A 16927-nucleotide genomic window follows, 5' to 3' on the forward strand; every position below is an offset into this window, starting at 1 on the left:
CAGCTCCCAGAATTCTTTGGGGGAAGCCACAGCTGTTCAAAATGGCACAATACAGCTTCATAGCTGTAGAAAGGGCCTTAGTACAGAAGAGAAAAACATGTGTTTTTGGCTCCAGCTCCATTACTGAGAAATCGGGTGCCAGCTTTTTCTTCCTGTGGCCCAGCAGGCCTCTGGATGCAGTCTCTATACATCCAATGAAGTGGTCAGGTGGAAGCAGCACTTCCAGTCCACCCGTCTTAAAATAAAAATGTTCAGAAAGCCGTGCAACGTGAGCTGACAATGCCTCCTGATGCTGACTGACAAAGGGCTCTGTGTCCAGCTGAGCCCTACTCAGTGCCGTTTGTCAGGGAGGACAGAGAAGGAAAGGCACAACAGGTGGTTAAGAGGAGGCGTTCGAGGCAGACAATCTCTGCTGGCTAGGACATTGTCCCTTGTCGCCTGCAGACATGAAGGATAGGCTTTGTCACCGTGGAGTGGCAGCAGTGACATTAGGCCTGTATGTCATCCATGTTACTTTTTTGGAGGAGACAGTGAGAGGAGAGAGAGAGAGGGAGGGAGAGTGCAAACTTAGTTCTTTTGTATTAGATAGTTTTTGGGTGACCTCTAATGTTGCAATAGCATCTGAGAATGACACACAACTCTTTCCACCTAAGAGTAAGGTGAAATGGATGCTTGGCACCCCATTTAATCTCTCCGTTCATTTCAACTGATTTATTTATTCATTGAAAAAGAAAAATAAGAAAAACCTACTGCCATTACCTACTGACACCGGAGCAGCAAGCTTTGGCAGATTCAACCTGCATTCCTTATTTTCAGACTTTTCACTGTCTTTTAAAACTGGCACTGAAATTACATTTCCACCTCTAGCCCCAAAGGTTGTGCGGTGTGTTATGGGGTGTGGGGAATACATTTTTGTAGAGTACAAATTCACAAAAAGTTATTTGTTTTAAGGGAAAAATCCTGCCTATGTGTCATAGCAGGAACTTTTAAAAATCACTGCATGACATCAGAAGCCATGGCAAGCAATCCCAGACATTAGCACATAAGCAACGGGATGCAAACGACTAGTATTTTTCTTTCTTCAATCCAAGGTTGCCAACACAAACTATTTTATAAATCACAAATAAAAAGAGTTCATAAACTCTAGGTGATCTTTGCGTGCCAGAATAGAGTACTTCCAGACATGGGCAACTTAGCAGTACCCAATCATTGCTGTTCTTCTCTAAGCTGCAAGTGGAATAGCAACTCTGCTCCCGGCTGACATTTTGCAGACAGGCTTCTAGTCCATATTGCCCCAAGATGGACAGTTTTCATTAGCACCAAAGTGTGAGGTAAAGGGTTAAAATCAGGCAAAGGCAAACTCGGCCGTCCAGATGTTTTGGGACTACAACTCCCATCATCCCTGACCACTGGTCATGTTAGCTAGGGATGATGGGAGTTGTAGTCCCTAAACATCTGGAGGGCTGAGTTTGCCTATGCCTGGGTTAAATCCTCCCTCATGGCTCTTATGATCATGATTCCTAACCCCCCACTGCAATGTGGGGAAGGGGCAGCAGAGAGAAAAGAAACACATATAAAGACAATGCTACTTGGTACAGTTAAAAATTAAACTAATATAACTTATTTCTAGAGAGAAGTATGGACCATAGAGAATGAAATGGCTAGACCAATCCATACAAGCCATCACTGGCCTCCAAACCTACTGAACTGCTGTGCGATAAGTCATTATGAATCTGTTCCATTATGCTTTTGAAGTCAATTTTCTGAACTTGGGATGTGGGAGAGGGAAATGAACAGGAAAACATTGGAACAAGTTGCTGTGTTCACAAGGTCATGCAGATACCCCAGAGAAAGTGAGGGAACAAAGAGTGTCTATTCCACAATAAATTTCTAGTGTGGAAGCAGTCTAGGTTATACAATACAATACTGCTTACATCATGAAAAATGTCCTTGCTTTTCAGTGCATTAATAAATGTGCAAGCGCCTTAACTGCTTTTTGTAAACCAAAGGACTTTCCTTTGTTTTTGTTTTAATTCAAGAGTTCAGTTTCATTTGTGTTCATTATTCACGATCCATTATTAAACAGAATACATCCTTTAACCGCTTTTTGTGAACAAGGTTTAGGTTTCATCATTCTCTTTACAGCTCTCAATGTGCTCATTTGGTTCCAGCTGCTCTTTCACACAGCATAACTATATTTCTTCAAGCAGTGCATTTGGCCTTTTTTCCTTAGGAAATCATGTATAACGCAGAGGACTGGCGAGACAACCAGGCTGAGAACCGTTGCTTTATCACTTGGGACCTCCATCCCAAATCAGTCTAGGCGCTTGAGGGAAGACAGAGGATGAAGTTGCAAGTGAAGGATGCCTGGTCTTGGACCTTTCAAGGGTTAAGTTGATGCTCAACGCCCACCTATGAGGGTTCCCAAGCATTCAGCTTGGGTGCTTAATGTGTACCACACATTCATGGGGCAAGTCCAGGGCCGTTCAACCAACATTAGTTCCCTCCAGTCCATTCTTGCTGACATTAGGAACAAGAGGTGAGGGAGGGGACAAGGAGAGAATCAAAGGCCTTTATGAGTATGTGTGTGCTCTGAATCATGCCAGACAAGTACAGATCCCAGGAGATCCCAGAGAGCCATTTCCTCCCTTGGGTTGGGAGGAAAACAACAGCGTCTCCTAATCACCAAGAGGCCGCTGTAGAGGGGGCTGTCAGGAGCTCATCCTACACTCGAGTAGGACCCTGGCAGAGACACATGCCCGACTGGCATGTCCTCTCCTTCCTGGTTGATCGTTCAGGAGCTTCAGAAGCTTTCTTCAGCCTGAACATCACAGCGACCGATGCCAACAGACATTGGCACACTTAGGGATCTGCAGAGTCTTCGCAGCTTGCGTAACAGAACTCAGCAACTCAGCATTTTGGCTAATCTATGTTTATTTACATATAAACACACAAGGAGCACTGCAACATGGCTCCCTCTCTCCCTAGCATCAGACAGCAAAGAAATAGAACAAAGGACAATAGTCCTACTTCACAGAACACAGTAACACAAACATCCTGTCTCCGTCACTTCCCACTGTGTGGAGTTAAAACATACAGCATCATGTGATAGACAACAATCCCATGACTGCAATCAAGGAGCAGGAATTCTAACAGAGGCATGGTTGGGGGGACTGCTGAGAAGAAGGCAAATCCAGCCTCCAAGGAGCACACCACAGCTGTTGTTGCCCCAGCAGTAGCAGCAGCAGATGCATTCCTTGAAGGCCAGATCCTCTGCCCCTGTGGATTCTGCCGCCTGAGGTGGTCACCTCGCCTTGCCTCATGGGTGAACCAGCTCTGTACTTCCCCACCCTTTCCCTCATGATTAACCCATGAGAATGACAGGAAAGAATTGTACGAAAGTATGCCACCCTAAATTTTACCACTTTGTTCCTGCAATTTTCTGGGTTAATGGGGCTGCAAATGCATATTTTTCTGAAAGTGATTAACATGGAAATGAGCACTAAACTTCCACTATATTCTGCTAGATTTTTGGATTTTACATTGTGTGAAAGCTCAAATTTCATGTGAAATTAACAGGGTAATGTTGGGGAGATGGAATTAATGGGCCTTGTGAATGCAGCCGTGGTATGAACTAGTCTTGCAGCTTTTTTCTACTATGACCAAATGCTCTAGAAGAAAAACCCACAGACCCATCAAGCATGGCTGCTTTTTAAAGATGGCTACCGCAGCTACTCTTTTCTGAGAAGTCCCATAAAAGACAGAGCACAGGCTCTGCATGTATAAGAGGAGGATTGGTAACCTTTTGTAGAGTAGCTAAAGAGCTATTGTAAACATGTAAAAACACAAATAGGATTTGAATGAAGAACTACAATAAAACATGTATCTGAGAACAAGCAGAAAGAATGGGGTATTCAGTAATTATAATATGCAGCAATGTTAGAAAATATGGGGAAACCATGGAGGGGTGGAGGGGAAGCTAAATGATAAATGAATATTAATTGGAAAATAAGTATTGTGTATTAAATTTGGGACACGGGTGGCACTGTAGGTTAAACCACAGAGCCTAGGGCTTGCCAATTAGAAGGTCGGCGGTTCGAATCCCCGCGACAGGGTGAGTTCCCGTTGTTTGGTCCCTGCTCCTGCCAACCTAGCAGTTCGAAAGCATGTCAAAGTGCAAGTAGATAAATAGGTACCGCTCCAGCGGGAAGGTAAACGGCATTTCCGTGTGCTGCTCTTGTTCACCAGAAGCAGCTTAGTCATGCTGGCCACATGACCCGGAAGCTGTACACCGGCTCCCTCAGCCAATAAAGCGAGATGAGCGCCGCAACCCCAGAGTCGGTCACGACTGGACCTAATGGTCAGGGGTCCCTTTACCTTTACCTATTAAATTTGTAAATTTGAAACACACACACACACACACACACACACACACACACAAGATCCCACAGTTCAACACTTCAGTATAGTTGGCAAGACTCAAGGCTTCTGCCAAAGAACTTGAAGGGCCATTGCCAGTTATAGTAGACACTACCAGGATAGACAGACTGACAGACTGACCAGTAATAGCAGACTTTTTCTTTTGGTCCTGTTGGTTTTTTCAGTAAATCTACACTATCCCTTCAGTAAATCTACCCTTTCCCCCCACAATTTTCTGGTTTTCAGAAATCAGGACCAATAGTCTGAAGCTCAACCCGTTTTAATAGCCAGGACTGCAGACAGGCTGTCTCAAAAGGCCCTCACTAGTTTTCTACTGTTTTTACAATCCACTTGCATATCATAAATGTTAGATAGAGCTCATTTCTGAAATGCCATGATTCAATTTTCATATGCTGTGGGGTGAGAATAAGCAATTGCTTCATTTCTTTACAGTGAAAAGGCCGAAGTACACCTTGCATTTGCCAAAGTGATCAGACCCAAGATGTTCTGCTGCCTGAGGTGAAAGACAAGATGCCCTCCCCACTAATTCCACGTACAGAAGCCAACTGGAGTGGCAACTGAATCTTGAACACTGGTAATGGGTCAACATCCTCCACTAAGTAGCTCATGGAATACAGGGCCAGTCTCCTGGCACAAAGATCTCTGTCTCTGCTCCCTCAACACCACCCTTTAGCATGTTCTACCTAAGGCAGTCACCCTACTGCCTAATGATAGGGCCAGTCTTCATGATGATGCCTCAAAAAATGGACTCCTCTGGGTTGGAAAATATATAAAAAAACATACAGTCAAAACAAAGCAAAATGTGTCCTTGTTTCAGTTAGCACTAATGTTTGGTCTAAAGCAAAACTTGTAATGAATGTGCTTGTTATTTCTTGAGAGAAGCCAAAAGAGTCAATAATGCTACCAATAACCTCTCAGAGGAGGTTTCACATATGCCTAGTTATAGTCAATAAAGATAAATTTTGGTGGATGTTTGGAAATATCCTAGTATCCCAGAACCTGTATGCAAAAAGCTGTCAATTTTGATTCTAGGCAATGTTGAATTTGGGAACAATGAAATTAATTTCTTCAAGTAACAAACAGGAGGGACCACAATGACCATCAGATTCTTACTTGAAACTAGGACACTTGAATTCAAATTGCAGCCCCTAGGATGGCCTTGAGCAAATTACTACCTCTCAACTCCCCACTCTGTAAAACAGAGATAGCAGAAATGTCCCTTAACAAACATTTCTTTGTGATAAAAAATGCTTTTTTAAGAAATAAACATTATAAAAAATTTAAACACTAGAAGCACCTCAACTTAGGAATAGCTAATAAGGAATAATATCACTATTTCTACCAAAAAAAATTAATAATTCTAGCTTATGGAAACTAAAACTAATTTAAGACCTTTTTGATTTCTTGTTGATATATTTTCACTGCTAGGGTGAGAGGCAGCTTGGTTTATTTTCTGCCTCTGGTGTCACAATAACTTGCTGCCCTTGGGCATTATGCACCTTGACTTGTGTGTACATTCGCATTCATGCCCCAATATCTTATGAGAGGGTGGTATATACCTTTATAAATACATATTTGCTACTTCACTTCAGGCAGTAAAACTGAGCCAGCCTTGCATCTGTAGGCATGGAGAGGCATCTGTTCCAGTAGGCATTTTAAAGAATGTACTGGATTTTTCAGTGTATAAGACTACAGTGGTACCTCTGGTTACAAACACCTCGGGTTACAGACTCCACTAACCCAGAAATAGTACCTTGGGTTAAGAACTTTGCCCCTGGATGAGAACAGAAATCGTGCAGCGGTGGCAGCGGGAGGCCCCATTAGCTAAAGTGGTACCTCAGGTTAAGAATGGTTTCAGGTTAAGAACGGACCTCCAGAACAAATTAAGTTCATAACCAGCGGTACCACTGTATTTCTTAATTTGGGGCTAAAAAAAATAGGGGTCGTCTCATACATGGGGGCATCTTATACACGGAAAAATATGGTAAGTTGGGCAGGCCTTCATTTTCCCCACCCCCTTCTCCAATGGTTTACATTTGATTTGGACTGCTTCTCCTCTCAATGCTATTGGGGTCATTGGTATTACTCCAAAGCAAAAGTTAGTCATAGAATGATAGAGTTGGAAGGGACCAAGAGGGTCATCTAGTCCAACCCCCTGTAATACAGGAATCTTTTGCCCCAAGACATAGGTTACAATATACCACTTGAATCAAGGGGAAAGCTGTGGAGAAGAGAATTTAAAATTCATGGCCTGTAGTTCACTAAAAGAAAATAATATGAAAATGATATATGGATGGTATTTGACTCCAGTAAAGCTTGCTAAGATGTATAAAAATTATTCTAAACTATGCCAGAAATGTAAGGAGAAAGTAGGTACATTTTCTGATATGTGGGGGATGTGTAAAAAAGTAAAGGGCTTCTGGGAAATGATATACAATGAAACTTAAAAAATGTTTAAGAGTACATTTGTTTAAAAACCAGGTGCTTTTTTACTAGGAGTAATAGGAGAAGAAGTGCCAATGAAGCAAAAGAGCCTGTTTATGTATTTGACTACAGCAGCTAGAATGTTACCGTATTTTTCGCTCTATAAGACGCACCAGACCACAAGACGCACCTAGTTTTTGGAGGAGGAAAACGAGAAAAAAAATATTCTGAATCTCAGAAGCCAGAACAGCAAGAGGGATCGCTGCGCAGTGAAAGCAGCAATCCCTCTTGCTGTTCTGGCTTCTGGGATAGCTGCGCAGCCTGCATTCGCTCCATAAGACGCACACACATTTTCCCTTAATTTTTAGGAGGGAAAAAGTGAGTCTTATAGAGCAAAAAATACGGTACTTGCCCAGAAGTGGAAAGAAGAGAATGTCCCAACAGAAGAATGAATGACTAAGATGAGGAAAAATTCAATCAATAATGGCGAACCTTTATAGATTACTTTAAAGAACACTGTAAAAATGTTAAAACATTAGCAGGTTTGATGTACCATTTATGAACTAATAACAGAATTAGGAAGAGAAAAGAAGTTGAAACTAATTAGAGAAATATAATTATATGCAAGGAGAATAAAAAGGGGAAAATGGAAACCAGGGAGGGGAGAATTATTTAAAGGCAAATTTGGATTGGTTATGTATTTACAAAAGTAAAAATGTTGTTATTTTGAAAACTGAAAATAAAATATATTTTTTTTAAAAAGAAGGAATCTTTTGTCCAAAGTGGGGCTCAAACCCACAATCCTCAGATTAAGGGTCTCATGCTCTACTCTCTCAACTATGTGCCATAACTGGTGCTAAATACGTTTAAAAGGATGACGTTCAACATTCTCATCACATAGCCAGGAATTTCACGAATAACGCCTGGGGCTCTAGCTATTGAGAGTCTTTGGAGGTCAAATTCCAAACCTGAACTACCAGTAGAACAACCACAATATAATATACACAGCAAATGGTTCCAATCCAAATATCCTTTCTTTATTGGGAGCAAGCCTGCCTCAGAGCATGGAGGCAATCTGAAACACTAAGGGAGTGATCCTGTGTACATGAAGCAGGCCAGTGGAAGCTAAGTAGGCATCAAGTTACACCTGATCCAAACACCGTTCAGAAGAGAAGCGGCTGCTGCTGCTCTGCCTATACCTGGCAGAGGGAAAACAAACCTTTAAAATAGTGTTTAATGCCAGGTTTCCAGGTCATGAATCCAGTCTAAGTCTACTCTCTCTAGTCCTACCACCTCTAAAGGTAAAGGTAAAAGGACCCCTGACCATTAGGTCCAGTTGTGACCGACTCTGGGGTTGCGGCGCTCTTCTCGCTTTATTGGCCGAGGGAGCCGGCGTACAGCTTCCGGGTCATGTGGCCAGAATGACTAAGCCGCTAAACCAGAGCAGTGCACAGAAACGCCATTTACCTTCCCGCCGGAGTGGTACCTATTTATCTACTTGCACTTTTTGATGTGCTTTCGAACTGCTAGGTTGGCAGGAGCAGGGACCAAGCAACGGGAGCTCACGCCGTTGCGGGGATTCGAACCGCTGACCTTCTGATCAGCAAGTCCTAGGCTCTGTGGTTTAACCCACAGCGCCACCCCACACCCCCCTACCACCTCTACACCCCCAGAATGCCCCTTTTTGGGGACTCGCACCAGCTTTTGCTCAGCTGTGCCAGGATGAGCAAGTTACATCAGTGTATCTTTAGCAGAGCTGGGGTTGAGGATTAATGCCAGCCGAGCCACGAATCAGCCGGCTGCCAGAGATCCACTGCATCCTGAGCTGCTCATCCCAGCAGATCTTGCCACAGGATTGCCCCACCCCCCAGATGAAAGAAGAGGTGAAGTCTGATTCGGACCAAGCAACAAGCCCTTACCTATGGATGGAAAACGGAGTAATAGACTTGATAAGAGATGCCTTCGCTCCCACTTTAGCTGCTTCCACTGCTCCTCGAACTCTGTACAGGACTGTTTCACCATAGCTGACAAACTGCTGGTTGTAAACAACGATCTTTCCATGGGCTTCCTGAGCTTTTTTGTGCAGGTCGTCAAAGGAAGTCACCACTAAGACCTCAGCCGTAATGCCTGAAAATGAAAAATTGGGACAGTTATGGAGTCAGGCCTGACCAAAGACATTTCAGTGCCTGAAAAAATCTAAATGGCATCTCCTCCTACCAGGGAAGGCCATATCTGTCCTGTTTCCCTCAGAATCTCATATTCCAGTCTTAAGTTCTCTACATTATAGCATCTGTTTGCAATTTTTATATTAAAAGAAACATTGCTATGACAATCCATCAGCATTTTAGTGCGAATTCCTCCTACTATACATATTTTTGCATGCACTTTCCCTTAACCAAATGCTTTTGGGTATGTTATCTTCACTAATATATGCATTTATATGCACATTCCCCCCAGCTATATGCATTTTTGCACACATTTTTTGGTTCAAGAACTGTGTGCAAATTTTGAAGGACAGTTGCGTTTCAGATGTATACTGTTTCTCAGATTAGGATTTCATTAAAATGTGAACTGGGCCAAATTTCTCCACCATCCCTACCTCCCATTAATCAAGGTGGGACACAAGGTACCAGGAAGAGCTTTGGTACACATCCTGCACATTCCACTGCCATCTGGTGGGTCACTGTGAGAACAGGATGCAGGACCAGATGGGCCATTGGCTTGATCCAGCAGGCTTCTCTTACATTCTTGCATAAGTGCACTGATGGCTCATGGGTCAGATCTGTTCTGTCTTCCACTCTTCTGCCCATAATGGCACCCAAACCCTCAACTTGAGGCAGCTCGCATGGTAGTGGGGCAGAGCCAGACACTTCGCTAACTTAGATGAAGCAGAAAATAGTGCCCCGTCCCCACATATCAAGGCATATAGTACCCACAGGGATCTTTTCTTCCCCTTATGGTAAAGGTAAAGGTAAAGGGACCCCTGACCATTAGCTCCAGTTGTGGCCGACTCTGGGCTTGCGGCGCTCAACTCGCTTTATTGGCCAAGGGAGCCGGTGTACAGCTTCCGGGTCATGTGGCCAGCATGACTAAGCCGCGTCTGGCAAACCAGAGCAGCGCACAGAAACGCCATTTACCTTCCCTCCGGAGCGGTACCTATTTATCTACTTGCACTTTGATGTGCAAAGTTGGCAGGAGCAGGGACGGAGCAACGGGAGCTCACCCCATTGCGGAGATTCGAACCGCCGACCTTCTGATCGGCAAGCCCTAGGCTCTGTGGTTTAACTCACAGCGCCACCTGTGTCCCTTCCCCTTATGGTAGTAATAAGTTAAATACCTAACAATTTGCTCCTCTTTCATGTCACCCAAGGCTCTTCAAGTGGGATTCAGTCACGTACTGTCAAGTTCAGGTGGTGCAATTCAAGTTGATTTGAAGCGCTTGCCTCCCCAAAAAACTGGAGTTGTTGTGATAAGGAAAGTGATGGGGAAACACACTGAGAAGTATGGGACAACATTTGTTGATTCAACCTAATCAAAGTCCCCTAAATCAGAGTCAACACTTAGTGTCTAACCTCCCTGCATACTTTTTGCAAACCAATCAAGATGCGTATGCAATAAACAGGTGGTCTGGAAACAAGCTGCCTGAGACGACTGCCTCACCCTACCTAATGGTAGGACCGGCCCTGTGCATGGATATGCAAGATGACAGCAATGTGTGAATTTCTAAGGAAGAGGAAAGGAGGCTGCATTAGAAGATGGTCACCTGGGATGGCCAGCCATATGACAGAGGGGAAGCTGACCCATAGGCCTTAGGGAACAGCAGTTCCCAGCACAGTAACACTCCCATATTTCCAAGATAACGCATGTGTGTGCCTTTTAGCATTCCTGCAATACGCTAGAATTCAATAAAATAAAACAAGGGACAATGACATTATGTCTCCTGTCAGGAATATAGATTTGCAGGGCTTCAATTATTTCCATTTTAAACACACCACACAGCTTCAAAGTATTGATACAATCTGACCATTGTTTTGCTTGGTTGCTGAGTAACATGAAACATTATTATAAAGGGCAGAATCTGCCAGGAAATTCTCTTTCATGAAGTCCTCTTTGAAATGAAACCAATGTTTTTCATATACAGATATTTTTTAACCCATGGGTGGATGTGAAAGTGATTTATAAAAACACAAAAGCAGTGGCCGGCCTGCAGTAATTCCTCTCAGTAGGCTTTGCTTCTTCTCTTTAAAAAAAAAATAACCCCAAAGATCTGCAGTTTCTGAATTTCTAGTACAAACAAACTCTTAAGCAAAAAGTAAAAACAAAACAAAAAACACCCACTACAAACATTTCCTCTCTGCCTACTCTGTAGCCTTGCCTGAGAGAACAAACAAATGTTTATAGGTAACAGTGGTAACCAGATGGGATGGTTTTTTGTGTTTGCTCATACTACATATATTTTCACTGAGCGTACATTTCATGGTTTTTACAAAATCGTTCGCAAGATGACCACAATGGTCAAGCTCCAATCTTGCAGATGAGTTACAGAAGTAAGTGGAAACTGTTCAACAACAAGAGCAAGGCTCGGCTGCTAAATATAGAAGTCGTAATGGATGCCTGGAATTCCACCACTGTGCATTTCACCTAGAAGCCGCAAAACACGTCAGTAAAAGCTAAATGCTGGAACAAATGTCACCCCCCTAACACACTTGGTTTGTGCCAAGGCCAAAGGAAAGAATGAAAAAGCACTAGAGTCTCCTTTCTGTTCTTCAATTTGTAACTGTAAATTGTAATTACAGTGGAACCTCGACTTACGCACGGCTCTACTTACGTACAATTCCAGTTACGACATTCAGTAGGTGCTTCGACTTATGAACTTTCCTCTAGATACAAACAGAGGCCTTGCCAGCTGCCCAGAGCTCGTTCGGCCGGCTGCGGAGCAACGTTGAGGCATCTGCTGCCGGGGAGAGGGCCCCCATCCCACCCCCAAAGCTGTGGAAGAGGTGCCACCTGCAAGTGGCACAGCAGGGCACACTGCAGCCCCAAACCCCACCAAGGGTTAACCCTTGGAGTCCCTTCCAACTCTACAATTCTATGCAAAGTTGTTGTTGTTGTTGTTGTTGTTATTTTGCCCATATGTGGACCACTATACATTTGCTCACATTGAATCACATTTGTCATTTTAATGCCCGCTCACCCAGTCGGCTAAGATCCTTTGGGAGCTCTTCGCATTCCACTCTATGAACCAGCACAGGAAGCCCGAACATGGTTGGGTTCACATAGAAACATGGACTGAATTAAATCCGCAATCATCCCTATCCTTCAGAGCTCCTTTAGTTGCTCCCACTGCGTTTGATCTGATGCAAGACCAAAGGACAAGCTTATAAACAACAAGGAAGAAGGAAGTTCAGTGCTGCCGGTGTGCTGATGCTGTCCAGTTGCTCTCGATTCAGTTTTGTTTTGTTTTTAATCCAAATAGAGGAAGGTGTTGGAGGGGCACTGCGTGTGGGGCAAAAGGGTTGAAATCCAATCCAGACTGGACTGAAATAATAATGGTGGGGAGATACTGTGACGTGGGTGTGGCGATCACACAGGGTCCCCGGACGTTTGACGGTCTATTGACCCTGTGCCACCACTGTAATTGCTTTCTCCGCTGCCACCAACCCGTTTCTCACGGGTACACACGGAGTCCAGTCAGTTGTTAACATTAACAAATAATCAAGTTTATTTTATAGGCACGAACAAGCTTATGGTTTCAGTTAATTTTTCTTGGCAGTTTCTTAATCTTAGTTCCTTAACTGTCCTATTCGTTCCTAACAACTTCAAACTGATTATCCCAACTAACTATCTATCTGACTCCACCTAACAATTCCTCTCACTCTCTCACCACACAACTCGACCAACCCACAGACTATTCTCCCTCTTCCTTCTTCAACTCCCAACTCTCAACTGACTTTCACACCACACCACTCTCACTCCAACTCCTCCTATCAGTTTCCACTGGCCAATCACATCACACTCATTTTAACCCTTTCCTTATGACCCACCTAGGATCAAACGCCACAGTGGGCAGTGAGACACACCAAATGTCCAGGACATTTTCTTCAGGGGGAACTCACTGGAACTCAGTTCCAGCAGCTCTCAGGTGGGTGCCATTGCCATGCTAAGAGAAAGAGGGAGGCATTCATGGTGAGTTCCAGAACCTCTCTTTCTAGAAAAATAGCAGTGCAGACGCCCACCGGGCTGCAGCTCAGACCAGGTCACACAAAATTGGTTTCCTATTGAAAATTCATTACACATCGAAAATATGCGGCTTCTGCCTACAACTAGGGGGGAAGTAAATTAAGAAAGGTTGTGGGCAGACCTTGAAGTTTGATTCTAGGAATAGATAAGAAAGGTGAGAAAAATCTAACTTGGCAGGCTGTCTGGGCTTCCAAACTCCCCCTCCCCAAACCGTCCCCCGCCAAGTGCCAAGCATGCCAAATCTGAGTACTGAGTGAGAAATCTACTGCTGTTTTGCTTGGCATCCAAATGAGGTGAACTGATAGGCTGCAGCAGTTTCTAATGAAGAGGGCAGCCGTGTACCTAAGAAATGTCTCAGTGACAGGATCATCCAAAGAGCCAGCAAAAATGAAGCCAGGGATCTGCAGATTTTCATTTTCCAGTAGGAAAAGAAAAGGGGGAGGGAATTGAGGTCTGTGCTAGCTGGCACTGCAATCTGCATGACATATCCGCTTCGGTAACAGATGAGCAGAACAGGCACCAGGTAATTCATCCCAGTGCTCCATTTACACACCGCATCAAGAGATGAAAACATAATAACATGTGCTCATGATTGTTCATCAAGGCGAGGAAGAACAGGAGCTATTCCTGACAGCTCCTTGCTGCATTAATGAAATATGTCACCTGCTAGGGAGGCCTCAAGGTGCTGCCTCCCTTTCACAGCCTGTGCAAGCCCCATCCAATTGCCCAAAGTTGATTTTTTTTAAAAAATGCTATGCTGAGTTTTCTAAGAACAGAAAACATAGGAAACATGTCCCCTCAATTTTTTAAAAAATATACATTTTAAAAAACAGGGAGAGTCAAGTGAGTTTGCAAGAGCACTCCTATGATGATGGGAGTGCGGATAGCATAAACAGATACAAAAAGCATCAATTTTGGTGAAGATGAACTGCAGTAAAATGGAAACAGTGGTGCACGTGATGAATACAGGACACTACAGTATATGACTCCTTCTTAGATCACTAACTGCAGAGCTGGACCATTAAGAAGGCTGATCGCTGTAGAATTGATGCTTTTGAATTATGGTGCTGGAGGAGACTCTTGAAGTCCCATGGACTGCAAGAAGATCAAACCTATCCATTCTTAAGGAAATCAGCCCTGAGTGCTCACTGGAAGGACAGATCCTGAAGCTGAGACTCTAATACTTTGGCCATCTCATGAGAAGAGAAGACTCCCTGGAAAAGACCCTGATGTTGGGAAAGATTGAGGCACAAGGAGAAGAGGACGACAGAGGGCGAGATGGTTGGACAGTGTTCTCGAAGCCACCAGCATGAGTTTGACCAAACTGCAGTAGGCAGTGGAAGACAAGAGTGCCTGGTGTGCTCTGGCCCATGGGGTCACAAAGAGTCGGACACGACTAAACGACTAAACAACAACAAGACATGTTAAATACATTAACCATTTCATCTAATTTGGCCCTTTGGCAAGCTACTTTTTTTCTGGTGCCCTGTGGTGGCGAAGGGTCCAGGTAGCTCTACCCAAAGCAGCCTTGCTCAGAAGAACATCCCAGTAGATTTGTGGAGACTTACTTCCTGCTTAGGGTTGCAGATTAACAGCCATGGCTGAGGCAAGGTTCCAAGACTACATCAGGATGATGAGTCCAAGCGGATTCTGCAAGAGAGATCTGAGAGCAGGGAATTAACTCAGGTCTGCTACTGCTCACGGATCTCGCCAGAAAAATATGTGGATTTTGCAGCCTGACAAAGTTTCACAAGTATTCTTCCACAGAGGAAAATCATTTTGTTGGAATTGGCTCCGATACCTATAGAAGTTTCCACTAAGATGGGAGGAAGCCAATGTGTATCAAGGAAAATGATTTCTTTTCTAACTTTATATTTCTTTCCAGGACTACGTTTTCCATGATGTGTTCCCCATTTCTCTTGATGGTCAAAGCGGGGGGGGGGGGGGAATGGTTAGTCACCAGGGGGCTGGGGAATATGATATGTTGAGGGTCAACTGGTAGGAAAAATGCCTCAAATATTTCATAGCGTAATGTACATTGACAGAAAGCCCTAATAAACACAAACACCCACTTCATGTTTTCCACATCAAGGTGTTCACAGTGACGTCCAAATATGCAACTGATTATGCAAAAGATCGGGATGCGGGTGGCGCTGTGGGTTAAAGCCTCAGCGCCTAGGGCTTGCCGATCAAGAGGTCGGCAGTTCGAATCCCCGCGGCGGGGTGCGCTCCCGTTGTTCGGTCCCAGCGCCTGCTAACCTACCAGTTCGAAAGCACTCCCGGGTGCAAGTAGATAAATAGGGACCGCTTACTAGCGGGAAGGTAAACGGCGTTTCCGTGTGCGGCTCTGGCTCGCCAGAGCAGCGATGTCACGCTGGCCACGTGACCCGGAAGTGTCTCCGGACAGCGCTGGCCCCCGGCCTCTTGAGTGAGATGGGCGCACAACCCTAGAGTCTGTCAAGACTGGCCCATACGGGCAGGGGTACCTTTACCTTTACCTTTATGCAAAAGATCATTTTGACACACCAGGCAAATTGCAGCAATAAGTTTGTGATAGGAAGGGGAGTTTATTTCAGTTTGCATTTTAATGCAAACCTACCAAATTCATACCTCCTAAAACAATATGCAAACAGAAACACACCCATCCTTCAAAATTCACGCTTCTCTCCAAGTTTTGTGTGCACAAAAAATGTGTATATTAGGAGTAATGTGTGTATAAGAGCAGCTATATTAATGAAAAGAACATACGAAAATGAACTTTCTAGGAAACTGCTTGGAAAAATGTCAATATTGGCCGAAGCTGTATACAAAAATGTGTAGATTAGGAGAAACATACACTAAAATGCAGATGATGCAGAAATATTGGAAACTGAACTTAAGACTGGAAAAAATGGGAAACTGAAATCGATTCCTCCATTGCTTATTAGTGAGATATGCAGAAAACGGAAGTCTCACTGCAATTACTTATTTTTGGCCGTGGAAAGAGAAAAAATTATTCCTTGACTCTAACAAAGGTGTTTGTTACAACTGATGTTTCCCACAATATTCTGTTGCTGTTTTGATGCTGTTTTAATGCATTTCAACTCTTGGAATTTTAACTTTGTATTTTATTGATTTGTTATATCTCACTTGGTGGGGAAGTGTACATATACCCTAGAATAATTCAGCAAACTCAGACATTACCTTCTGGAGGAGTCCCAACGCTGCCACCAAGCCCTAAAAGGGCAATGCTGTAGTTCCGTGGTTTCATCATCATTGCTGACTCTTCCCCCCTTTCCCAGTGGGGGATTTTTGCCGGCTCCAGGTGGACATTTTCCAGGCCATCTTCCTTCAAGACTTTGTGCATGTACTGGATAGCTAGTTCTAGATTTCTGGAACCACTCACTCTCGGCCCGAAAGTGTCCACAAAGAATGCAAGCCTTTCATAGGATCTGTTCTGAGCCTTGCCATGGATGGCAAGGTCGATAATCTTCTTAGCAACATCTGAATAGCCCGCTATCTCCCTCTTAATGTCTTCAAATGATCTTCGGGCGCCGGCATTGTCACTGCTTAACGGATTCTCTTCGCTTTGAGGAAACAGGCAAATGAGAGCTATTAAATACAGAAGCTTCATTTTTCTCCGCTCCAAATTTTATGGGTCAATCTGTAGGAGGGAGAGGGGATGGGGAAAGATAACAGGCAGTCATAAAGCTGTTCATGGGCTGCTCCAGTTTGGGAGCGTGCGAAAGTTATGAAGTGAAAGTTGCGAAGTTGCAGAAAGGAAAGGCCAGTTTGTGGGTGGTTATCTTTAAAGCTAAATAAGAACAACTGACGACGCGGGTGG

The 16927-nt window shown here is 44.0% G+C and overlaps 1 protein-coding gene across 4 annotated transcripts in view; it reads right to left on the bottom strand.

Moving 5' to 3' along the window:
- CPQ (carboxypeptidase Q) overlaps window positions 1-16927 on the bottom strand; it is a 155603-nt gene that overhangs the window by 114990 nt on the left and 23686 nt on the right. For all 4 annotated transcript variants that reach the window (XM_083451244.1, XM_083451246.1, XM_083451247.1 and 1 more), the window contains exons 2-3: window positions 16288-16747; window positions 8784-8991 (exon numbers count right to left, since the gene is read on the bottom strand). In XM_083451244.1, the coding sequence (XP_083307370.1) occupies window positions 8784-8991; window positions 16288-16717 (638 nt within the window). In that variant the 5' untranslated portion in view covers window positions 16718-16747. The remainder of the gene's footprint in view (window positions 1-8783; window positions 8992-16287; window positions 16748-16927) is intronic.

The sequence above is a fragment of the Podarcis tiliguerta genome, assembly GCF_965153285.1.
Source record: "Podarcis tiliguerta genome assembly, chromosome: 7".
NCBI classification, from domain to species: Eukaryota; Metazoa; Chordata; class Lepidosauria; order Squamata; family Lacertidae; genus Podarcis; species Podarcis tiliguerta.